Source organism: Hyperolius riggenbachi, chromosome 6 (genome assembly GCF_040937935.1).
Source record: "Hyperolius riggenbachi isolate aHypRig1 chromosome 6, aHypRig1.pri, whole genome shotgun sequence".
Classification (NCBI taxonomy): Eukaryota; Metazoa; Chordata; class Amphibia; order Anura; family Hyperoliidae; genus Hyperolius; species Hyperolius riggenbachi.
Genome location: NC_090651.1, coordinates 226,555,909 through 226,581,829, shown reverse-complemented (window position 1 = coordinate 226,581,829; position 25,921 = coordinate 226,555,909). Strand labels below are relative to the sequence as shown.

At 42.2% G+C, this 25,921-nt stretch overlaps 1 protein-coding gene across 2 annotated transcripts in view; it reads left to right on the top strand.

The window, feature by feature from the left end:
• Positions 1–25,921, top strand: part of CEP104 (centrosomal protein 104) — a 152,724-nt gene that overhangs the window by 98,214 nt on the left and 28,589 nt on the right. For both annotated transcript variants that reach the window (XM_068240489.1, XM_068240488.1), the window contains exons 14-19: positions 3,461–3,670; positions 9,641–9,754; positions 13,500–13,530; positions 20,734–20,815; positions 23,040–23,148; positions 24,618–24,756. In XM_068240489.1, the coding sequence (XP_068096590.1) occupies positions 3,461–3,670; positions 9,641–9,754; positions 13,500–13,530; positions 20,734–20,815; positions 23,040–23,148; positions 24,618–24,756 (685 nt within the window). The remainder of the gene's footprint in view (positions 1–3,460; positions 3,671–9,640; positions 9,755–13,499; positions 13,531–20,733; positions 20,816–23,039; positions 23,149–24,617; positions 24,757–25,921) is intronic.

The window sequence follows — 25,921 nt, the reverse complement described above, 5'->3', positions numbered from 1 at the left end:
CGCCATGAACTCTGCACGCCGGGATCCTCCTGACATAGACTCTGCCGTCTCTATGATGGCAGAGTCATGTGAGCCGGTCAGGAGCCGCTTTCATTGGCTCCTGACCGTGTCTATCAATGTAAGCCAATCGCAGCCGCTTACATTGATCGACACGGCCAGGAGCCCATGAAATTGCCTCCTGGCCGGCTCACATGGCTCTGCCGTCATTGAGCCAGTGAGCTGCGGCAAGAGATGTCGGGTATGAGAGGTGCAATTGGCAGGGAGCGGCGGAAACGGTGGATGCGGGCGGTGATTGAAATCTACGCCCTGCCAGCCAGGAGCTCACCAAAACAGGGCGTAGATTTCAGTCACCTCGGTCCTAAAGTAGTTAAGCAATTTTGAGCGTGGCATGGTTGTTGGTGCCAGATGGGCCTGTCTGAGTATTTCACAATCTGCTCAGTTACTGGGATTTCCACACACAACCATTTCTAGGGTTTACAAAGAATGGTGTGAAAAGGGAAAAACATCCAGTATGCGGCAGTCCTGTGGGCGAAAATGCCTTGATGCTCTGAATGCTCTGTTGATGCTAGAGGTTAGAGGAAAATGGGCCGACTGATTCAAACTGATAGAAGAGCAACGTTGACCAACAGCAGAAGACCCCCACCGGGTACCACTCATCTCCACTACAAATAGGAAAAAGAGGCTGGCTACAATTTGCACGAGCTCACCAAAATTGAACGGTTAAAGACTGGAAAAATGTTGCCTTGTCTGATGAGTCTCGATAGAGTCAGAATTTGGCGTAAACAGAATGAGAACATGGATCCATCATGCCTTGTTATTACCACTGTGCAGGCTGGTGGTGGTGGTGTAATGGTGTGGGGGATGTTTTCTTGGCACACTATAGGCCCCTTAGTGCCAATTGGGCATCGTTTAAATGCCATGGGCTACCTAAGAAATGTTTCTGACCATGTCCATCCTTTTATGACCACCATGTACCCATCCTCTGATGGCTACTTCCAGCAGGATAATGCACCATGTCACAAAGCTCGAATCATTTCATATTGGTTTCTTGAACATGACAATGAGTTCACTGTACTAAAATGGCCCCCACAGTCACCAGATCTCAACCCAATAGAACATCTGTGGGATGTGATGGAACGGGAGCTTCGTGCCCTGGATGTGCATCCCACAAATCTCCATCAACTGCAAGATGCTATCCTATCACTATGGGCCAACATTTCTGAAGAATGCTTTCAGCACCTTGTTGAATCAATGCCACGTAGAATTAAGGCAGTTCTGAAGGCGAAAGGGGGTCAAACACCGTATTAGTATGGTGATCCTAATAATCCTTTAGTTGAGTGTATATCAGTGTGTGGTTGCATTACCTGATGGCAATGAACAAAAGATGGGGATGCATGCTGTGGCACCCCTGGGAGGTGCTCGAGATGCACCTGGGGGCCGCGGCACCGTTTGAGAACCTCTGCCTTAAGCCATAGTACCAGTTTCACCTCTGTATACTCTATTTGCTCTTTATTTCTTTAGCAAATCTACCAGAGAATGGTTGTCAGTGACACTTGTTTCTCAGCACAAATCCCTTGAAAATACAATGTTCTCCAAGCCCTTTCTTGCTGGATGCTTAACCCGTCTGATTTTCCTGAGCACCTTCTTAGCTGTGAGAGTGTAGACAAAGCTCAGCATGAGAGAATCTGAGTTTCTCATAGGCCTATGGCCACCAAACCACCATACAGCAAAGAGTGGTGATATTCTGTAGCCCAGTGTCCCCTGACAGATGACAGCACTCACTAGATCTTGCTAGGCACTTAGTAACTGCTCTTCAGTGTGTCACAGGCCTACTGAAGGCACAAGGGGAGCCTCGTTTTTCTGCACCTGACAAATCCTAGAGTAGCAGGCCTCCTGATTCTTCTCCACCTCCCTTTTCCATACAGTACAGGCTATACAGTACATATACGTCAGTTAAGGTGGTTATACATGGTTCACTCTTTCACTTTTTTCAAACTTTTATTTAAAAAGTTTTTATTTTTTGAATGCATTAAATACAGACTCTACCATGCCTGGATTTCAACACATTTTCTACAAAACTGTAGAAATCTACCCTCCTTCTCCTAAAAATGAATTTTTTTAGATATCCCACAGTTTTATTTTATATTTATGTCTACTTTTTAAGTTTTTACTGCTTGAGATCTGGAACCCACTAGCAGTACACTACTAAGCCATTTCTAAGCGCTTGTGATTTGAAAAGCTTTTGGTAATGTAATGCTATGTGTGTGGGATGTGATTTTATAAAAATCACCCGTAACATTGCATTGCAGAGCTTTTCAAATCACTAGCGCTTAGAACAGGCTGCTAGTGGGTTTGAACCCTCATTGTCTCTGTTTGCTCAATGACACATTCATTGAAGTATGTCGGAGCCAAAATCTATTGATCATTGTTATCTCTTTCCTGCTCTCAGAAGCCATTTTTGCCAATTTCATTGGCTCCTGACCCTGTCATCATTGTAAGCCAATTCCATTGGCTTACATTGATTGAGAGCGTCTGGAGCCAGAGAGGGACCTGCGGCATGGACAGAGCAGCATAACCGGCGGGAGCGGCGGAGCATTGTGGCGATTCAACGGTAAGCACTGTTTTACTGCACCTGGAGTCTCTGGTCCTTAAAGAGAACCTGTACTGAGTAAAAAATTTTAAAATAAACACATGAGGTAACTTCAAATGAACATTACATAGTTACCTTGCCATCAGTTCCTCTCAGAAGCTCACCATTTTCTTCTGACAATGATCCCCTCCAGTTCTGACAACATTTTGTCAGAACTGAAATATATCAGTTGCTGTCAGATATATATCGGTTGCTGTCAGTTACAGCTGATAGGAGAACTGATGTGTCCATGTTTCTCTATGGCTCAAGTGGGCAATATTACAGTTTAACTGTGTGCTGACCAGGAAGCTGTTATGGGGTAATGGCCATTTTCAAAATGGAAGACAGAGAATTCCATTGATCACAGTGGACAAACAGGACACAGGAGAGGAGAAAGAGATTGAGGAGTAGACTACATGGGAGGTAAGTATGACTTGTGTATAGTTATTTTGACTTTTAATTTTCAGTACAGGTTTTCTTTAAGTTGGCAGAGACTGCTGGTACGGAAGTAGTTGGGCAAACTGAAGCTAACTGATTTGTGCTTTTATTAGCTTTCTGTTATCTAGTGTTGATGCAGTTTTCAGTTTTCATGTCCTTGAATAAAGTTGCTTTTGTTTTTTGTCATGGGGCAAGTTCCAATGTCAACAGTATCTATTAGTGTTTTGTACATGGAAAACAGGTTGTTTCTCAAGGCTTTTGAGGAAGATATCTAAATACTGATGGATAAATACATATAAAAGACTACATACAAAAAAAATCTAAGATACTACACTTAAAAAGAAGATGACACCTATATTCTTTGAAGTTGTGTCTTATAGATTGTATTATTAGTTTGCATTAGGGGCACTGGATTATACAACAGCGGAGGTCCGTGACAAGGCGGTGCGTATTATACTCTACTTGTACCCGCTAAACCGCACTCAGGTTCTGGAACACATGCCACCAGCCGAAGACGCCAGCAGTCGCAAGAACATCCTCTACAAGACGCTGTTTGATGGATTTGCCAAAATTGATGGCCTCCCTACGGACACAGATTTAAAGGTGAGAACAGATTGGGGTGTGTGGGGGGAGGGTAGAAAAGGGGTTGTATTGAATGTCCATCAGGGTGTTATCTGTACTGTTACTTCTTCACCTGTGTGTGATACGGAGGTGTTGTATTCTTTTTTTTGTGTTTTAAAATCAATAAAGAGAATCTTAAAAAAAGGGTGAGAACAGATTCTCAATTCAGCAATTCATGTTTGGTTTATTCAATGGAGAGGTCAATACTTTTAGGACTTACTACCAGAAAAGTGAAGCCAATCTGCGGTTTTTAAAGTACACCTTGCAAAAAGTACGATGACAGACAGAATACACATACCGTAAGTCTGTTATCCAATTAGTGCAATCTCCCTGGCTAATGTGAACAGCTAATTATTTTTTATGGTTATTTCATGTTTATACTAAAACAGGACAGGTTTCAGTTAACCGTGATCAAACAAAGCCTTTATTAGAAACTGATTCTTCTTTTAAAATTGCTGGGAATTCTATCAGTTTTGTGCACAGTGCAACGATTGTATGTAAGGTGGCAGCCCCCACACAGGCAAACAAACAGGCTACAGCAATTGTCTTTTTGTTTTTTGTCCTTCCGCCGGAAGGTGGACAGGCGGTAGTGAGCGGTGGAACGTGTCCCATAGGTTGCATATTACAGCGTTGACATGCATAGGATCCACGGACTTCTGGGTAAGTTAATACCCCCATCCCACAGTCACAGCTGCAGTAATTAATCTTCATTAGAATTTCGAATTTGAGTACTTCAGTACTCGGAAGCCCATCCCAGGTCAGAGACACTTGACTTTCTCTCACACACAGGGTTACCAGATGCACTGTGAGGAATTCCCCCTCCCCTCATGGCTCACTCTGCCGTCAGATTAGAGCAGACTGTTGTCAGTTTAAGCCTCATCTACACGGGTAGATGAGGCTCCGATGCGCCTTATCAATCTAACCGCTAATGCGGCTCGATTGATAAGATCAGACAGGACGGATCTCCCCACCGCCGATTCCCTGCTCGCTCCCCGCGAGGGGACAATGTCAGTGAATGGAGCGGAAGATAAGCGGCGCCGGCGTGGACGAGCGGGGAATCGAATGCGGCGGCGAGCGGGGACGCGGAAGAGGCGATCCGGGCGGCTAATCGAGCCGCCGGATCTCAGCCTCATCTACCCGTGTAGATGAGGCTTTAGTGTGAAAGGAAATTTGATACAGTAAACAAAAGAGATAAGCAAGTGAATTTTATACATCATTAATTACCAGTACTTCAGGAACTCTCTCAATCCTAGGTTAAAAAAACATGTTAATTAATAGTGGTCCTTTAAAGAACCTATTCAGTCTAAATTAAAGGAACACTATCGATTAACATTTTTTAACCTGGGTTTGAGAGAGTTCCTGAAGTGCTGGTAAATAATTAATTCTTCATTCTGAAGAGTTGATATGAGGAAAGAAGCAAACCCTCCCTTTGCCATTATTGCCAAGAGTCTTCCAGCTTTATTGCCAAATTTAAAGTATTGCAGGCGTTTGTATGGTTGTGTGTAAATTTCTCTTTGTTTGAGCCATTGGTCTGTCTGAGCTCTGATTGATAGCCAGGTTATTCTAGTTTGGGCAAATAGAGACTATGTGCATGTTAGGTAGGCATCTCTAGCCAGCTAAATGTGGCGGGTATATTCTCTTTTTGTTGTTTTCTTTTTAGTTGCTACATAAGCTAATAATTGTCCTCTAAGGACTGCTTTTCCTGTGTCCCATAGTAATTGGGGATTATTTGCATGGCAACGGTTGTCATGATATTACTCTAACCACCAAGATCGTAGTAGTGAATGTAATTCCTTGTCTGTGTACAGCTGGCTAGGGAAACAACAGAGCATGTCAGTACCTTTAGGGATTTGTTGTATGAAAGAGGCGATAACATGAGCGTGGTCTGAAATGAGGATGTCAAAAATTGTAGTTAACCATTTCAGCGCTCCTGCCTTTCATTCCCCAATAACTTTATCACTACTTATCACAAAGAAATGATCTATACCTTGTTTTTTCCGCCACCAATTAGGCTTTCTTTGGGTGGTACATTATGTTAAGAACTATTTTATTCTAAATGCATTTTAACGGGAATAATTAGGGAAAAAAATGGAAAAAATCATTATTTCTTGGCCGTTATAGTTTTAAAATACCACATGCTACCGTAATTAAAATCCACACATTTTATTTGCCCATTTGTTGCGGTTATTGCAACGTTAAAATTATATCCCTAGTATAATGTGACAATTCTGACAATATTTTATTTGAAAATAAAGGTACATTTTTTTTTTTAGTTTTTTTTTTTTTTTTTAGTTTTACATCCATCGCTAATTTTTAGCCCATAAATTTATAATATGCCCTCTTGATAGTAAATTTACTATTTGGCCACAAGATGTCCCTGCTGAGCAAATTCCTATTAGTGTACAAGTACGCTACATAGGAAACAATGTGTTGCTACATTGTAACTTTGTTCCCATTCATAAATCTAACGATCGGCGGCGGAAAGCAGCTGAAATCGATGGCGCAAGGAAGCGCGGCAGCTCTATTTGAGAATAAACACTGTTTTTGAACAAAAACATTGTTTATTCTAGGCAGACATGTACGGATTGGCACAGGGGACTTTTGTCACCTGCAGCCAATCCCCTCTGCTACCAGCAACATCGCGATCGCGGGCATTTGCCCGCACGATCGCCGCAAAGCACCCCAAACTTAAGGGACGCGTCTAGCGCATCCCTGCGGCTGTAGCAGCTTCCGTTGCGGACGCGAGGCTCATGTCCGCGCTGCATAAATGGTTGAGAGTTTTTGGATCATGGGAGTACTGGTAAAAAATATAGTTGATCCGGCAGAAGGAAGTATGGGGTGGAGAGTAGAATGTATATTCTCGATCATGGGGGTGTAGATATCTCTAGGCGTCATGTAAGGACAAGGAGGAGATAAATTCAGTTAAGGGAGTGGACACGGTTTAGGATAAAGGTGGTTTACCTGTTGCAGCTTTTCTGTCCTCTAGTGTATGCATTACTTCCTATTACAAGGTTAGATTGATTATGGGGAAGTAATAGAGTGAGTAAATTGTGGAAAAAGTCCTTCCTACCTTCATTAGAGTTGTACACATTGAATATAACCATTGATTCTCCTGGCAGCGTGAGATGCACAGCAGAACACCGTCTTCATGTATCGCTATCTATTTGGTCAATAGAGCATTGCAAGCGTTTATTAACTAGAATGAGCACACCTGCTTTTTTATTTAGCAATGGTGAGCCCACACTTTTGGCCACCCATTTTTTTTTTCATGTACTGCATTTCTCCAGTCCTAAGATGGGTTTCCTGGAGTAATACAATATCTGCATCTAGTGATTTTAGATGACGAAGAATCTGGGCTCTCTTTATAGGGGAGTGAAGTCCCTTAACATTCCAAGATACAATATTCATAGGGGAGGTGTAGTATATATGTAGAGTGAAAGAGATCCCTACTGCGCATCTCACGCCACCAGGAATGAGATTCACTATCAAGAACAGCATGTGAATTATAAGAGACAATATATTGCATTACAAAACCCTGGAAAGGGCATATATCAAATCCACAATCAGAAAACAGAAACAGTTTAAGATTAGAGCATTGAACACTCCGGTTAAACAAGTTGAAGGCCGTATAAATTAGGCAGAAAAATTGCCATACCGTCCGTTGTAAGGAGTGAAGGTAAGAAAAAACAGGAAATAGAACAAAAATATTCAAACAGTCTTGGACTACACTTCTTCCCTGCATCCACTAAGCATCATAGTCTCCAAAGCCATTAAAAAAAAACACAGGCCGTGGCAGTATGAAATTTCGATGATCGGAGGTGATGGTTTGGATTAACCACTTTACCCCCGCCCGTACGAATTTCTCCGTCCCTTTTTCCATCCTTTAACCCCCAGGGACGGAGAAATCCGTACTTTCCGCGTTCCCGCCGCTGTCCGCGCTCCCGCTCGTAAACACGCCGCCCGCCGCTAGTAAACACGCCGCACCCGCTCGCCCGGAGATCAATGAACGGGAAAATCCATTCCCGTTCGTTGATCTAAGCCCCACAATGATCCGCTGCTCTCCGATGGGCAGCGCGATCATTGTGAGAAAAAACAAACACAGCCTCCTACTACTTCCGGACGCTCGCAGGTCGCAATACACAAAAAGTTACTGTTGCCATCTTGTGGCCAAATAGTAAAACTACACCCTAAGCAATTTTTACATAGAAATAAATGTGTTACACAAAAAATTAACTCATTACCTCCCACACTCCCCATTTTTTTTTTTTTGTAATTAAAAAAAATTTTAAAAATTTACAATTAAAAAAAATACATAAATAGTTACCTTAGGGACTGAACTTTTAAAATATTTATGTCAAGAGGGTATAACACTGTTACTTTATAAACTGTGGGCTTGTAATTAGGGATGGACGCAAAACTGAAATAAATGCACCTTTATTTCCAAATAAAATATTGGCGCCAAACATTGTGATAGGGACATAATTTAAACTGTTTTATAACCGGGACAAATGGGCAAATACATTTCTTAGGTTTTAATTACAGTAGCATGCATTATTTAAAAACTATAATGGCCGAAAACTGAAAAAAAAATATTTTTTTTCCCACATTTTACCATTAAAACACATTTAGAATAAAATAATTCTTGGCATAATGTCCCACCTAAAGAAAGCCTAATTGGTGGCGGAAAAAACAAGATATAGTTCATTTCATTGCGATAAGTAATGATAAAGTTATAGACGAATGAATGGACGGAGCGCTGAAAGGTGAAAATTGCTCTAGTGCTCAGGGGGTAAAACCCCTCAGTGGTGAAGTGGTTAATCAGGATTGCTTTGAGGAGAGTTAGGTTGTGATTAAGCTTGTGGAGAGCAGTTTGGAGGTGAGTATTGAGAGGGTTTGGACTGCGATTGTGCTGGAGGAGAGCATTTAGGAGACAATATTTTGCAAGAAAGTATTTGTCCGCTTCCCTGGGAGTTTTGAACAGATGAATTTGTCCGTCGTCATCAGTGAGCTTGAGGACTCCAGTGGGGCATTTTGGGTTTTAAAGGCCCTGATGAGTTTAGCTTTAGCTCCGTAAAATAAATAGTGCACCATGACCAATCTGAGGTTTTTTTTTGCAGAGTTGGTGGATGGCAGGCCCACTCTATGCACGTGCTCAGCTTTGCAGTCGCCTGAGAGGTCTAGGAGCTGAGGCAGTGTTGTTTCGCAGAATTAAATTAGGGCTTCAGGGCGGCATGTTTCAGCCAGGCCTACTATGCGCACATTGTTGCGCCTCAACCTGTTTTCTAAGTCCTTGATCCTGCTGTGATATCCAGAATTGTATTTAGTTAAGACTTCAGTGGTGTGAAAGGATTTATCTAGGTCAGATTCGCATAGCATGATACGCTGTTCGGCTTCCTCTAGTCTGGTAGCGTGTGAGTGAAGCTCTTTTTGATGCCTGATAGGGTTTTAGATATGGCTGCTTCCACTGTGGCTTGGAGTTCAGGCGCTAGTAGTTTCATTACTTCCTTGGCCATAGATTTATAACTGATGCGGGGGGGAGGGGGCTCTCTTACCGTCTTCCAAGGGACTGTCTGATTCTACCCCGCCCCTGTCCCCCCCCAGTACGGTTGTGAGAGAACATCGGAGCTGCTGATTTTAATTGCCTCTTTACAAGCTGCAAGCAGTCAGCAGTCTGAAATGAACTAGCAGTGTCCTGATTCTCCCCATATGACTGCAGTCAAACACTAAGATCTCCAAGCCCCACCACGTTCTGGTATTACCCAGACATGAGCTGAAAGACCTTTGACAGCTAGTGGACAGCTGAAAAAAAATCCATGCATGTTTTCTGGAACCCCTATATTCTCCAGTTTCCTTCAGCTTTACGGAGTCTGTAACAATGTAATAGTTTTGTATTGTTTGAACACATCCAAGTAGAAGCTGTGATTCCCCTTTAACCCAGCATGTCCTTGCCAGGCTCAGAAGCGGGCAGCTGTGGAGGAGGCAGAAAGGCAGAAGAAGGAGGAGATCCGAGCTCTCCAGGAACAGCTGGCAGCACTGAAGATTCAGTCTGAGGCTCAGACTGGCAAGGTGGGGAGCAGCAGGGTTGTATACATTGGCCTGTGTGCCTTGTGGTCTGCATTATGAAGTGTCACGTGTCATATAGCCAGAAAGCTTGCCTGGAGACCTTCTGGCTTTATACTTTCCATACACACATTCACAGGCATGGCTGCAGATGTTAGCCAGCACAGTGGTGGAGGTAATGCAGAGCGAAGAACCAGGAGCTACAGCTTCTGCTGACTCTGCTACGCTGTGTAAACACATTATCACAGTGAAAACCTCAGCACTGAGAACCATTATTCCTATGAGGTCCATTCCAGCAGCTTAGATCTGAATGCCAAGAACTGCACTCACTAAAGATTCACCTATTACTGCTTAAAGGAACCCTGAAGTGAGAGGATTATGGACGATGTCATCTTTGTTCCCTTTTTAAATGCTGATCTTAGGCTTCAGGACAGGGGCATAACTAAAACCCAGCGGGCTCCCTAACAAAAATGAGTTGGCAGGGCCCCCTGTACAACTTTTAAAAGCCCCCAATGGTAAAAATGTGCCCAGGCCCTCCTGTACTGCCCCCTACCCCCTGAATAAGCATAGCATGGCAGCAGCGGCATACATTACCTATTGTCAGTGGAGCTGGCTACACGTCCTCTTCACTCCCCTTTTCAGCCACGCCACACTCCTTGTGTGCTCCCTGTAGCACGTCACATGACACACAGGGATGAAAACCGCAAGGAGTTACACTTTGCCGCACAGCCGAAGATAGGTAATGTATGCTGCCATGTTCTGCATCTCACAACAGATGCGTCCTCCCTCCCCCCCTCTTCCCCACATCAGCTCGGGGTGCAGGGGCTATTTATAAGCCCCTACTTCAGTAGTGTTAGTAACACATTTGTAACAAGCATGCAGCGAATGGAATCGTGAATGCCTGTTATGCATACTGATTCTGGGGCACTGAATTGGTCAGTTGTTTTTTTCTGAAAGGGAATGAAAATGGCAGCCTACCAACTCACTGCTCAATTTCTTTAAGTAATTAGTGAACTTATTAACCTGGTAAATCAACCCCAGGTTGTCCCTTTGGCAATAATGTAATGACAATGCCCTTGTGATTTGGGCTCCTTGAAGAAATCTCAGAACCTCCTACCAGCCTATGGTGGGCATGTTTTCTACTGTATTAGCAGTATTCTTCTTCTTATTGTTATTGATTTGTAAAGCACCAACATATTCCGTGGCGCTGCACAAGAAACAAATATGGGGTACAAAACAGTCAATGGTGTACACCAATATATAAAATACAGAATTGGCAATTACAGTGGCAAAAATTACGATTGATAAAAATTCTAAAACACAAAAGGGTGAGAGATCTGCCCTTGCGAGCTTACAATCTAATGTTAACATTTACCAAATTATAAAGCTGTCCTTACTGTTGTAGTTTTCCCATGACTTTGAGCTATCCCCAGCACCCGAATTACACCGCTGCACGGCCATAGATGTAATAATATCACATCTATGGTGGCGCCCAGGTCAGGCGCAGTGCGGGGAATAGTGTGCGCAGAAAGGACCTGCCTCACATGGTGGGTGTCCAGGGGCCTGGCTTGTACTTTTTTTTTACCCCCATTCCCCATCTTCTCTTACAAAACAAGCCAGGTGGCCAACAGGGGAAGCCATATCTTCTATCTTGCCTAGGTCCTCATTTAACTTGATTCCCTCTCTGCATCCAGCATAACCATACCTCTGTGCTTACCTTAGGTAACTTTGCCTCAGCTTAGGCATATTTTAAAGAAAACCCAAGGTGGGCAGATGGGTCACAGAGGCATATTTTCTACCTCGACATGATGCTGTGTTCCCACACAGCCGCTCTCTGCCCCCCCACCACCGCGGTATGGCCCCTGGAGATTAGCGACAATATTGTTGCTAGTGAAAGTGGGCCAGTGCGGCCCACAGGAGCAGCGTTTTTTGCAGCTACCTGATCCACTCAGCCCCCCGGATCAGGTAGCCTACTTTTTTTTTTTTTTTTACATTTTTGAGCCCACCTCGGGCTCTCTTTAGGCAGTTTTCATTATATAAATGTACTTATACTGTATACAAAGTATAAACAGCAAGTAGAACACCAAGGTAAAGAAAAGAGCAATCCTCACCTCAGTTTATGGCCTTGCTAGGATATCAGATTAGCTGGCAATGGAGACTAAAATACTTTATACAGTCATGGACGAAATTGTTGGCAACCCAGAAATGTTTCCAGAAAATCAAATATTTCTCACAGAAGTAGAAGTTGAAGTATTTTAGTAGAAGTATTACAGTAACACATGTCTTGCTATACACATGTTTATTCCCTTTGTGTGTATTGGAACAAAACAAAAAAAGCAAATTGGACATAAGGTCACACAAACCTCTAAAAATGGGCTGGACAAAATTATTGGCACCCTTAACTTTGGTTGCACACCCTTTTCAAAAAATAACTGAAATCAGTTGCTTCCTATAACCATCAATAAGCTTCTCACACCTCTCAACCGGAATTTTGTAACACCTTTCCTTTGCAAACGGCAAACAGGTCTCTCTTTTTGGAAGGGCGCCTTTTCCCAACAGCAATTTTAAGATCTCTCCACAGGTGTTCAATGGGATTTAGATCTGGACTCATTGCTGACCACTTCAGAACTCTCCAGCGGCTTTGTTCCATCCATTTCTGGGTGCTTTTTGACGTGTGTTTGGAAGACCCAACTTTCTGACACTGGGCTCTACAGTGCACCCCCAAATACTTTGATAATCCTCAGATTTCATGATGCCTTGAACACATTCAAGGCACCCAGTGCGATAGGCAGCAAAACAACCCCAAAATATCATTGAACGTCGACCATATTTCACTGTAGTTACTGTGTTCTTTTCTTTGTAGGCCTCATTCCGCTTTCGTTAAACAATGGAATGATGTGCTTTACCAAAAAGCTCAATCTTGGTCTCACCTATCCACAAGATGTTTTCCGAGAAGGATTTTGGCTTACTCAAGTACATTTTGGCAGACTGTAGTCTTGCTTTTTTATGTCTCTTGCGTCAGCAGTGGGGTCCTCCTCGGTCTCCTGCCATAGTGTTTCATTTCATTGAAATGTTGAAGGATAGTTTGTGCTGACACTGATACTCACTGAGCCTGCAGGACAGCTTGAATTTCTTAGGAACTTGTTTGGGGATGCTTATCCACCATCCGGCCTATCCTTGCCTTACAACCTTTCATAAATTTTTCTCTTACATCCACACCCAGGGAGCTTCTGTACCATGGGTTGCACACTTCTTGATAATGTTGCACACTGTTGACAAAGGCAAATCTAGATCTCTGCAGATGGACTTGTAACCTTGAAATGGTTGATATTTTTCCACAATTTTGGTTCTCAAACCCTCAGACTGTTCTCTTCTCCTCTTTATGTTTTTATGTTGTCCTTGTGTAGTTTGGTACGCCGTCCTGCTACAATCCACCGTTCCTTGCCGCCTGTCCCGTCTAATTACGTGTATAATTACAACCACGGCTGCGTGGCCGTGGTTCCGCGCGTCATCGGGAGCTTACTGCGCAGGCGCAGTACAAGAAAACGTATTAGAATATTAAACCGGGACCGGCGGCGGGGAACCGAGGATCGTAGGACAACGGCGTGGGACATGACAGCTGCAGGGGGCTGATAGATGCCCCAGTGTCGGTTTTTGTTTTTTAACAACCACCAAAGAACCCCTTTAAATATGGCTAATGGAAATCCCAATGTGAAGCCTCCAAATAACGTCTCTTTTTTTCTCCTTTTAGGGAAAAGAGCAAGTGAACAAATCAAAAGTAGGTACGTAGACTGCTGGGAAGACACCAGTTGATAAAGTTGGTCACTCCAGCCAATAGTCACTCATACTTACAACTGATATTCTGTGATGAAAACATCTTTTTGGTAGAAGTCCATGAAGCACACTACAACTTTCTTTTAGATCAGATTTTAACAGCAATCCAACCAGAATTCATAGAACCTGATAGTGTAAATCACTATGTGCTGCACAACGGCCAGTTGGTGTTTGCCGATTGTGCAGTCTAGCTGCCTTAAAATAGGTTACTTTATGTGCATGAAAGTGCCCTTACAGACATACAGTATCAATACATCTAACATGGGTGTTGTCTGCATCAGGTTACCCACTAATCACTACAAATATTTCTCTGCTACACAAATGTGCAGAAGGTGGGACTCTGGGAATGGGACAAAAAGCCTCGTGCTACCCCACCTTCCCTTGTTTAACTTGCCACTTTTATAAATGATGCAACTATTTTTTTTATTCTTTAGCAACATTTTTTTTCTTTATTTAAGTCTTTCAACTCCTGAATAACAAATGAACTCAGATGCCATCATAAAAAATAGCTACATTCAGTTTTCTACTAGGATCAGATTGACTTTACCTCAAAAGAAGTGGATACATGATCAAAACCGTTTTCTTAAAGGAATACTATCACTGCCCAAGTGTTCTAAAATTACAATGTACAAATAATGTCTAAGTAGCTGTGTAAACATTTTCCTAATTTTCATGTTAAATATCAGACACAAAAGCTTTAATTTATTAAGAGTAGGATTTAGCAATATTGGGAAAATCAATTGCAAAAGGGGTGTCTGCTTCAATGCACAGCCAGTATTGCATATCAAACTAGACAAATAGACAAATAACATTTATATCGCGCTTTTCTCCTGGCGAACTCAAAGCGCCAGAGCTGCAGCCACAGGCAGTAGCAGTGTTAGGGAGACTTGCCTAAGGTCTCCTACTGAATAGGTGCTGTTTTACTGAACAGGCAGAGCCAAGATTCGAAGAGATAGTGGAGAGACGGCACACAAAAGGCATGCTAATTAAAGCATATATTGATAGTGGAGCAACACTACATGTTACGAACCATCACGGTTCTTCATCAGGTGTATAATGAGACCAACTACAACACCTACATTTATACTAGCATAACGACCACACCTCTTAATTAGGGGGCGTGGGATTCACTAGCTAGACATAGGCCACTCCTCACTACCAAACAGCAAACACTCATAATACTTTAATATATAATTCATTATCCCTTATAAACCTCATAAAGACAATACAAAAATCAATGTTAAAATATTCTTGAGGAGAAATTCCCATCTGGGCTATCTTCAAAGATAAATATACCCACTAACCGTACTCCTAGGGCACTCCACTGGGGCTACCCGTAAACACCGACCTAAAAAGAAAAATGGATTCTATAACAATGATCACTTGCCACTAAAGATTCTACTCATTTCAACTAAACAGCATTAAAACTGATACATTTATAAAAAATGATGTATTTATAAAAAACATTTCCATTGTACTTGCTCGTTCATCCCCCTTGGATATACCACATCTAAATAACTGATCCAACGCGCCTCTTTCTGAAGCAACAATTTTTCTTTATCACCCACACACAGTTGCAAATTCAAAGCATCAAGTACCAACCATCTAAGTTGTGATGGTCTGTGTCTAGCGTCCCGAAAATGTCTAGATACTGATGTCTCATTAGTATCATTTCCCTCTAGAAACCTACTTATCGAACGTTTATGTTCCTGTATGCGGACACGCACCGCACGTGTGGTCATGCCCACATACATCATGCCACACGGGCATTTTAGGCCATAAACGACATACGGGCTTGCACATGAAAACCTCCCTTTAATAGGTATGCTCTTTCCGGTGTGAGGATGAGAAATAGAGTTGCCCCTCTCGATGGCTGAGCATACATTACAGCTGCAACAGGCAACCGTGCCATTCCTCTGTGGATTGGTATTAGTGGAACTATGAGCAGTGTCTACTTTCCTGGCAGTATTCATGATGGTTTTGCCCCTTTTGAGAGCAAACACAGGCTGCTCCTGAAAGAGACAACCCACCCCCTGGTTGGTACTGAGTACGGGCCAAAATTTCCTAACCGTTTTTTTAACCAGGGAGGTGTTTTTCCCAAATTGCATTACAAACGGTATTCTCTTAATACTGCCCGTTGTTTTTCTACTACCTCTTAATAGATCTGCTCTCTCTAGCGAATTGACCTCCTCTTGAATTCTAACTAACTGCTCTCGCGGGTACCCCTTGGCGACAAATTTGTCAACCAATTCTCGTCCTACATGGGTATAGTCTTCAGGCAGAGAACAGATCCTCTTTGCTCTTATAAATTGTCCCTTGGGGATAGCTCGAGTAGTGTGGGGATGGTGGTAACTGTCTTTCCTCAGTAGATTATTCCCATCAGTGGGCTTCTTGAAAAGTTTAGTGCATAGTCTCTTACCCTGTTTAGAAATGGTCACGTCCAGGAAATTAGCAAACTCACTGGACATTTCCATGGTAAACTTGATGGTGCTGTGGCCATTATTCGCCTCAGCCACCATCTCCACAAGGGTTTCAATGGGACCCTGCCACAATATTAAGACATCATCAACGAATCTATAGTATTGAAAAATGTGCTCACTGTATTTGGGATTGTCAAGAAAGAATTCTTTCTCGAGAGATTCTACAAATATATTTGCAACAGATGGCGCAGCTGGTGAACCCATACTTGCCCCCTGTTGTTGAAAATAAAATTTGCCATGGAATTTAAAATAATTACACCTCAGAATTAGCTCCAAAACATCAAGGAGAAAGTACACCATTGTATTAGAGAGACTAGTATCCAACAATTTACCCTCAATGCAATCAATACCCTCACTTTGCGGAATTGCCGTAAAAAGGCTTTGTATATCCAAACTACAGAAAATCAATTGCTCAGGTATATCATTCAATGACTCAATCCTACATAACAGATCTGTAGTGTCCTTCAGACAATGAGAAAAGGTCTTCACTATCCCCTGTAGATAACTACCTAGTAAACCTGCTAGTGGATACAACACGCTCCCACTGCTAGAAACAATGGGGCGTCCTGGGGGGTCCTGTAACAAAGCCTTTTTACGGCAAATTGTTTCTTGACAATCCCAAATACAGTGAGCACATTTTTCAATACTATAGATTCGTTGACAATGTCTTAATATTGTGGCAGGGTCCCATTGAAACCCTTGTGGAGATGGTGGCTGAGGCGAATAATGGCCACAGCACCATCAAGTTTACCATGGAAATGTCCAGTGAGTTTGCTAATTTCCTGGACGTGACCATTTCTAAACAGGGTAAGAGACTATGCACTAAACTTTTCAAGAAGCCCACTGATAGGAATAATCTACTGAGGAAAGACAGTTACCACCATCCCCACACTACTCGAGCTATCCCCAAGGGACAATTTATAAGAGCAAAGAGGATCTGTTCTCTGCCTGAGGACTATACCCATGTAGGACGAGAATTGGTTGACAAATTTGTCGCCAAGGGGTACCCGCGAGAGCAGTTAGTTAGAATTCAAGAGGAGGTCAATTCGCTAGAGAGAGCAGATCTATTAAGAGGTAGTAGAAAAACAACGGGCAGTAATAAGAGAATACCGTTTGTAATGCAATTTGGGAAAAACATCTCCCTGGTTAAAAAAACGGTTAGGAAATTTTGGCCCGTACTCAGTACCAACCAGGGGGTGGGTTGTCTCTTTCAGGAGCAGCCTGTGTTTGCTCTCAAAAGGGGCAAAACCATCATGAATACTGTCAGGAAAGTAGACACTGCTATTAGTTCCACTAATACCAATCCACAGAGGAATGGCACGGTTGCCTGTTGCAGCTGTAATGTATGCTCAGCCATCGTGAGGGGCAACTCTATTTCTCATCCTCACACCGGCAAGAGCATACCTATTAAAGGGAGGTTTTCATGTGCAAGCCCGTATGTCGTTTATGGCCTAAAATGCCCGTGTGGCATGATGTATGTGGGCATGACCACACGTGCGGTGCGTGTCCGCATACAGGAACATAAACGTTCGATAAGTAGGTTTCTAGAGGGAAATGATACTTATGAGACATCAGTATCTAGACATTTTCGGGACGCTAGACACAGACCATCACAACTTAGATGGTTGGTACTTGATGCTTTGAATTTGCAACTGTGTGTGGGTGATAAAGAAAAATTGTTGCTTCAGAAAGAGGCGCGTTGGATCAGTTATTTAGATGTGGTATATCCAAGGGGGATGAACGAGCAAGTACAATGGAAATGTTTTTTATAAATACATCATTTTTTATAAATGTATCAGTTTTAATGCTGTTTAGTTGAAATGAGTAGAATCTTTAGTGGTAAGTGATCATTGTTATAGAATCCATTTTTCTTTTTAGGTCGGTGTTTACGGGTAGCCCCAGTGGAGTGCCCTAGGAGTACGGTTAGTGGGTATATTTATCTTTGAAGATAGCCCAGATGGGAATTTCTCCTCAAGAATATTTTAACATTGATTTTTTGTATTGTCTTTATGAGGTTTATAAGGAATAATGAATTATATATTAAAGTATTATGAGTGTTTGCTGTTTGGTAGTGAGGAGTGGCCTATGTCTAGCTAGTGAATCCCACGCCCCCCAATTAAGAGGTGTGGTCGTTATGCTAGTATAAATGTAGGTGTTGTAGTTGGTCTCATTATACACCTGATGAAGAACCGTGATGGTTCGTAACATGTAGTGTTGCTCCACTATCAATATATGCTTTAATTAGGATGCCTTTTGTGTGCCGTCTCTTCACTATCTCTGCACTTATATGCCCATGCGGGTGACCTGAGCGAGGCGTAGCACCGGCAACGCAGGGAACGTATTCCTTGCTGGGTTCCTGATCCGTGACTTTGCCTATACAGAGCCAAGATTCAAACCCTGGTCTCCCATGTCAGAGGCAGAGCCCTTAACCATTACACTATCCAGCCAGACTACAGAGTATTTTTCTCAGAAAGCAAAAACAGTATCAGAAGCTGTGACAATTACAAATGTTAAAGGGGAACTTCAGCCTAAACAAACATACTGTCATTAAGTTACATTAGTTATGTTAATTAGAATAGATAGGTAATATAATCTCTTACCCACCCTGTTTTAAAAGAACAGGCAAATGTTTGTGATTCATGGGGGCTGCCATCTTTGTCATGGGGGCAGCCATCTTTTTGGTTGAAAGGAGGTGACAAGGAGCAGGAGACACAGTTCCAACTGTCCTGTGTCCTGATCACCCCTCCCAGCTGCACACCCTAGGCTTCAAATGTCAAATTCAAAATGTAAAAAATAAAAAATTGCACCAAAACAGCAGAACGAGAACAACAACATCAGAAATCCCATTATGCTTTGCACAGCATCAGGGGAAGAATGCCCATGCAGTTTTCTTCTGTGCAGCTAAAAATGAGGCGTGTATAAGAGAAACAAAGTTCTGATGCTGTGAAACTGTTAAAGAAACACCAGGCCTTTTCAGTGCTGCTGAGTCGATTTTTAATCTGGAGGTTCACTTTAACAACTTACATTTCCTCTGCTCTCTTCACACACTTCAGTCAGAAACACAGGACACAGAAGCTGCAGCTGTTGGAAGCTTTCTCTCTCTCTCTCTCACACACAGAGTTACACACAGGGTTAACTGATCAAGTGTGAGGGGAATTTCCCCTCCCCTCATGGCTCATTCTGCCTCAGTTTTGGCATCAGTAAAGTTTGAAAGTATTTTGATAACAGTAAACAAAGAGGTTGCCAGTGAAATGTATACACCAGTACCTAGCAGCACTTCCCAAACAATTCCTATCTAATTTGAAAAAAAAAATGTAGATCGATAGTGTTCCTTTAAGTATTACCATGAAAAAAAGAAAGTGTGTGTGTGTGTGTGTGTGTGTGTGTGTGTGTGTATGTGTGTGTACCCCAAGTTTTATTCGTACACCTCTCACTATATCACAGTATCATATTACCGTAAATGAATATTGATTTCACAGGAGTGCTCAATTAAAAATCCTCCATTTAGACATGAAACCAGGGTTTCAGTGTAAAAGTGTTAGTGGGATTCGGAAAAAAAAGTGCTACATACATTAAATATAACAAATGGGTGAAAGATACATACATAGATGATGCGCATATACCAGATTATTGTAATTGGACCCCAGAATGTGCAAATTGTGTACCTTCCATCGGTATATGTCATCCAAGGTCAAATGCCCAGTAAACTATTCCTGATAAAATATTACAAGACAAGGCCATGGCCAAAGATGAGAGGAACAAAACCCACCATAAGCTTCACATGTCCCTGCAATGTCACTTTACTGTCCAATCATCAGTTTGGGGGATGTTTTGACAAATCATCCTATATTCAGGTAGGCAAAGCATCAGAGCCTGATGGCTTCACATGGCCCTAATAAAACAAATGTCACAAAACACTCTGGCTATAAAATTTACAATGAGATCCAATTAAATGAAATATGAATTCCTCACAGCCTAGATACCAGTTATTCCTAAACACTTTGTGGAAATGGAAAAATGTGAGGCTAAACTGTTATTTACGTTTCAGCTATGGATTTACCGTAGCTGTGTGCCTTGAGACTAGTGAAGTGAACGGCTACTAAATGCAACAGATTATCTTGCTTTTCACTTAAACTAGAACCCTTTTTGTCATTAAAGTATGGTTGCGACCTTTACTGTAACTGTTATTGTAAGGTCTTGTTCCATTACCAGTCTGCTCCACGTATGTTAGCATTGTGCTAGCAGCCTTCATGTATGACCTCATGATTCTCCCACCTGTATTCTCACCAAAGGCAGCTTCTCATGGAAAAACCTAAGGAAAAGAAACATATTCCGGTAAGGCTGACTCAGCCAGGCATGGCATCATAGACTGTGGAGAGGGGGTTATGGTGTGTGTCACTGCTGCTGCGTGATTGGATGTGCAAGCAGCCTTTCAGTTTTACAAGATAACGCATTGCTCATTATGTAGAACTCCACACAAACGGCTCAGTTAAAATACTTATAACTGAAATGTCTTAGTTACCTACCAAAGTATTTGTCATTGCTCCCAGCTATGCCCTCTCTGTTACATCCTATAGCCACGTGGGTGATACAGCTATTCACTAGCAGCCTTTTGTCATGAATTTTTAAAATTAACATTTCCCTTTGTGTGTCTTTTTTTTCTCCATTTAGATGATCGTGTTAAGAAAACATCTCTGTCTCCTAATATGGAAGCTGCTGATGACCAATCCTCTGTCACCAATTACTTAGATAAGTGAGTTTAAAAGATGGGTGATGTAATGGAACTGCCGATTTATCACGTGTTCTGGGAGTAATTTATATATGCTGTGTGCTGGAGCAAAGCAAAGTCTATTTGCTTACTGTAGCCAAATTATATTTCTAGTGCAGACTGACTAACAGATCTCTTAATGGTAACTATGGACAGTGTTTAGCCTTTTGTTTTCTCACCGGATTTTACTGATTAGCCCACACACTTAAAGGACCACTGTCGTGAAAATGTTAAAATTTTAAATATATATAAACACATACAAATAAGAAGTACATTTCTTTCAAAGTAAAATGAGGCATAAATTACTTTTCTCCTATGTTGTGGTCACTTACAGTAAGTAGTAGAAATCTGACATTACCAACAGGTTTTGGGCTAGTCCATCTCTCCATGGGGGATTCTCAGCATGGCCTTTATTCTTTATAAAGACACTCCCTGAAAAATATTTGTACAAAGATGCTGGCCAGCCTCCCTGCTCACTGCACACTGTCACTCCCTGGACACAGCAACTGCCCTTCACTAAGTGCTTTTGAAAATAAAGAAATCCCTGAGAATCCCCCATAAGGGGGGAAACTACTTACTGTAAGTGACAGCCGCATAGGAGAAAAGTAACGCATGACTCATTTTACTCTGGGAGAAATGCACTTCTTATCTGTATATGTTTACATATATTTAAAATTTTAAGATTTTTGCGTCCTTTAACCCTTTAGATGCTAATGGCAAGTCCCACATTACAATTTATGGGCTGAATTTAGAATTACAACTGCACTATGATCCCCAATCTTGTTTTTATTCAATTAGCTGTGTATAGGGGTCAGTTGAGCATCAACTTTACAGTAGACTGAATGTAATACTGCCTCCCTTCACTGCTTCATGCTTCAATTGATTAAGGATGGCAAAGTTGTGGCAGCAGTCCTTTCCTCCAGCAGTGGAGGTAATCATTTCCAATACACGGCACTTGTGGGTATTGCTGGGCAGCTTGTTGATCCGATGTTGGCCAACAGACTGATGGTGCTGGTGGATTACTTTGGAAGGGTAATTACTAATTAGACAACGGATGCCTCAGTAAAAATAACACTTTAACATGAAATATATATATGTATATAGCAAAGTTAAAAGAATAAAAATAAAATAACAATAAATGTAAAACTGAACTAAAATCATGTTAAAATATGTAGCATAACTGATAAGCATTCCTTTCCCAAACGGCTGCTCTGTGCTGTAGTGCACAGGTCTGCGGAGTTGAGTCGTGGCAATTTTGGGGTACCTGGAGTCGGAGTCAATGGTTTCATAAACGGAGGAGTCGGGAGATTTTTGTACCCACTCCATAGCCATGCAAGGGCTGTAGAGTTGAAGTCGAGGAGTCTTAGTTGAAGCAATTTTGGGTACCTGGAATCTGAGTCGGTGATTTCATAAACTGAGGAGTCTGAGTCAGATGATTTTTTTTACTGCCTCCACAGCCCTAGTAGTGATTGGCTATTGAGATCACCGTTAAATTATGTATGTCTTCCGCTTCAATATAATCTATGACTTGAGTGAGAGTGTCACAAGCCTTCTACACCTGTGATGTACAGTTTATTGATTGGTGTGAATAAAGCAAAAAAAAACAAAAACACTTCGGTGGCAAATGGGTTATGTGGGAATGGACACTAAAAATAAATGGTATAACTTTAATTTTGCAGTAAAGCCCTATTCATAGGCATGACCCTTCCCTTTTCCTGATTCCGGTTGTCCATTTCCACACCCTGGGGGTCCATCTGCCAGGGACCGTACAGCAATTTTGATCATTATCCACCCACACATAAAAAGTGTAGCCACAACAAAACCTGATCTGGGGAATGGACCTACCTTTGTGTCAGAGGGAAGGAGGCCAAGTAGTTTCGGGGCCCCCACAGCTCTGCTCTCCTCATGGTTGTAAGGGATGCATCCACAAACGTTACGCTCCTGACCTAACTGGCCTATATTGCTGCCCCTTCCTTTCCCCTTCTTAGTGTTGATATGCAGGAGAAGGCAAGTTGAAAACACAAATATAAATAGTTGTATTAAACAAAAGTAATGTTAAATGAGTATGTAAATTCCTGCAGTTAAATGATTATTTCAGATTTACCTGTAGTTTGCTCTGTGACTGCATTGCATGATCTGCAATGGTATTTTGTTTTTCTTTGACCACACTGTATATTGCAACTGTTTACATGTTGCTGTGTACTTGCAGCTTGTGTATCTTCTGTGGTGAAAGAGATGAGGCTTTTACAGAGGAGGGCTTAGACCTGCACTACTGGAAACATTGTCCAATGCTGAAGCGCTGTGAGCACTGTAAACAGGTAAAACATGCTGCACTGCTGTTGTCATCATTAAGGTGGGACTCCAGCCACAGCTGGAGAGTAGATGGTAAAACATGTGACAGAGGAATAGAATATGTATCACATATTGCTGTCTGCTGCCCCACTAGGGTTGTTTGCTGTGTTTCGTAATCCCATCTCCAAAGGCTTGATTCAGTAAACCGTGCTAACTGTTAGCACGCTTGTGAAAAGCCCCTCTTCACGCCTAAAGTCAGTTTGGTCGCGCGAACTATCGCTCACGTGCAAAGTCTCGCGCGCAAAACCTTGTGCATGCGAAACATTGCTTCGCGGTGTGACGATAATGTTCTCTGTCTTCTCCACCTTATCCTCTGATGTTCTCTCCCTCTTAGGCACCACTTTTTCTGGATGTTCCCTGCCATCTTCTCCCTCCTTTCACTCCCTTTCATACCATATTATTCTGCTGCTCCTTCCTGGTGCCCACAAGCTTAACCCCTTTTATTCCTGGTTTCCTAAGTGACTTCTTCTGTTTGTTTCCAATCACTGTTCTCCACTTTAATTGTTGCATGTTTCCTCTGCAGGCTTTTTTCTTATCCTCCTACTTCCTTCTATCTTCTTGCAGATTTCCTTCTGTTTTAAGAAGGCAAATACACCAAGCTTTGCTTTTTTTTAGTAGGAGGGCTCTTTGGTCCCTTTTATCCCCCTATACATTCCTAGTAGTTTGGGTCGCCCTGAGCTGCTTGGTTACTCTGCTGCTATTTGACAAAGCTTTTAGCTTTCATTTGTGCATTCTTTACAGCGCCTTTGAAACAGATTGCTACATTTTAGGTATCATATTTTTTAAACTATAAGACACTCCTGACCATAAGACGCACCTAGGTTTAGAGGACAACTACCAGGGGGAAAAAATATATACTAAACATGGTGCATCCATGGTAAGGGGGATCTTATGGATTATGCCCCTTTGTACCTAATGCACCCTTGTACCTCTTGTATCTCCCTTGTGTACACATCTGTCCTCCTCTATGCCCTCTTGTGTCGTCCTTGATACCCCTTAGTGTCCTCCGTTTGTCCCCCTGTGTCCTCCTTTGCATGGGCATAGCACAGGGAGCCCCATACATTGCGGCAGGTTGGTGGTTTGTATTGGCAGGCGTTCACAAGTCAGGAACTCCCTGCATTTGGACTATAAGACGCAGTGACTTTTTTATCCCACTTTTGGGGGAGTACAAGTGAGTCTTATTGTCAAAAAAATACAGTATTTATTTTCAGATTTATATACTGTAGTTATCAACATATGATGCAGGTGATCATTTCACAGTGGATGTAAAAATTGCCTTTGGCAATCGGCACGCCAGGTATTTGGCACATTTTAAAGGAGAATAACGATGGCAATCTCCATATTCCTCTTATATCAGTTTTCGCTTAAACTGCACATCCTTTCTGAAAATCCCGTGCAGAAGGCTTAATAAACATCCTTTTTTTTTCCTGGCCAGGTAGTAGAAATAGCCAGTCTGACAGATCATCTCCTCACTGAATGTGATCTCAAAGACTCATTCGGAAAATGCCAGCGATGCACAGAGGCCATTTCCAAAGATCACTTGCTGGAGCACGTCAAAGCCAAGACTTGTAACCGTAAGTATTGGTTAGATCGTAAATGTATGGCCTGTCTTTTGAAGCAGATTTTCTCTGGGAAAGAAAAGTATTAAATACATTTTTGAGGTTTTAAAGTGTGACTTTTCTTGTATGAAGAAGAAAAAAAGAAACCCTTTCTTCCATAATAAATACGTACATTGTAGAATTTTAACCAAATGTAGTGCCACAAATTGCCTTTCCTGTTGCCCTTGTCTGTGGCTTGTCTGCACATTATCAGCCCATTGGTTTTGAACCAGAAATCTGTTTTTCAACATCATTCCACAGTCATGTGAGTAAGTACCCGTAAGTACACCCTAGTAAATTTATTTTCCTGGGATGTACATTTTTCCGGGGTCTAGTCCTGAGAAAAGAGGCAAGTGGACTCACCCTAAAAACCTCTGTGCCATGCGTAGAAAAATGGGCATGGTCACGCAGCAGCATGTGGGCGTGGTCATGGGTGGGGCCAAATATACATGGCCTTAGCAGTGGTGTAAAAGTTCTGCCGGGGAAGTTTGAGCTCTGACGTATTGTATCCCAAAAATAGATGTAATCTGACAGCATTTCACCAAAAATACACATAATCTGGCAGAGGTTCCTCCAAAATACAGATAATATGGCAAAATGGATTTAATAATGATATGCGTTATATCAAATTTGAGGTTATACTTTAAACAGTTCAAACAAGGACTGGCACTTCCTTATTAATTTATTATTAAACAATAAATGAAGAAGCCAATGTTTCAAGACCTCGCCATGTCTCTTTATCAAGGCACAATGCTCTAATGGGACAGTCTGTCCACCACTCTAATGGCAACCTAAACACACAAGTCACCTCTAAACACACGCTCATTGGTGATGTGTGACATGCAAGCAGCTGCTGTAGATTATATTTTAAGTGAAACACCAAAAGGCAGCGAGAAAGAAAAGTAAAAGTACATCGCGCAATTTTGTCTGTAAATTGACCAATAGACAGATCTTTTCTGATTGGAGAGAGATCTGTTGACCGCCATCATCATCACCGCAGGCCGAATCCTGACTGATTTCAGCATTAAATCTTTTTGTAATTGGCCTTGTGACACCGCTTTGCCAGCCCCAGGCCGCTGTCCCCTAGTGTACATATACCCTCGCCGCTTGGTCCCCTGTGCAGTTATGCTATACCTGCCTG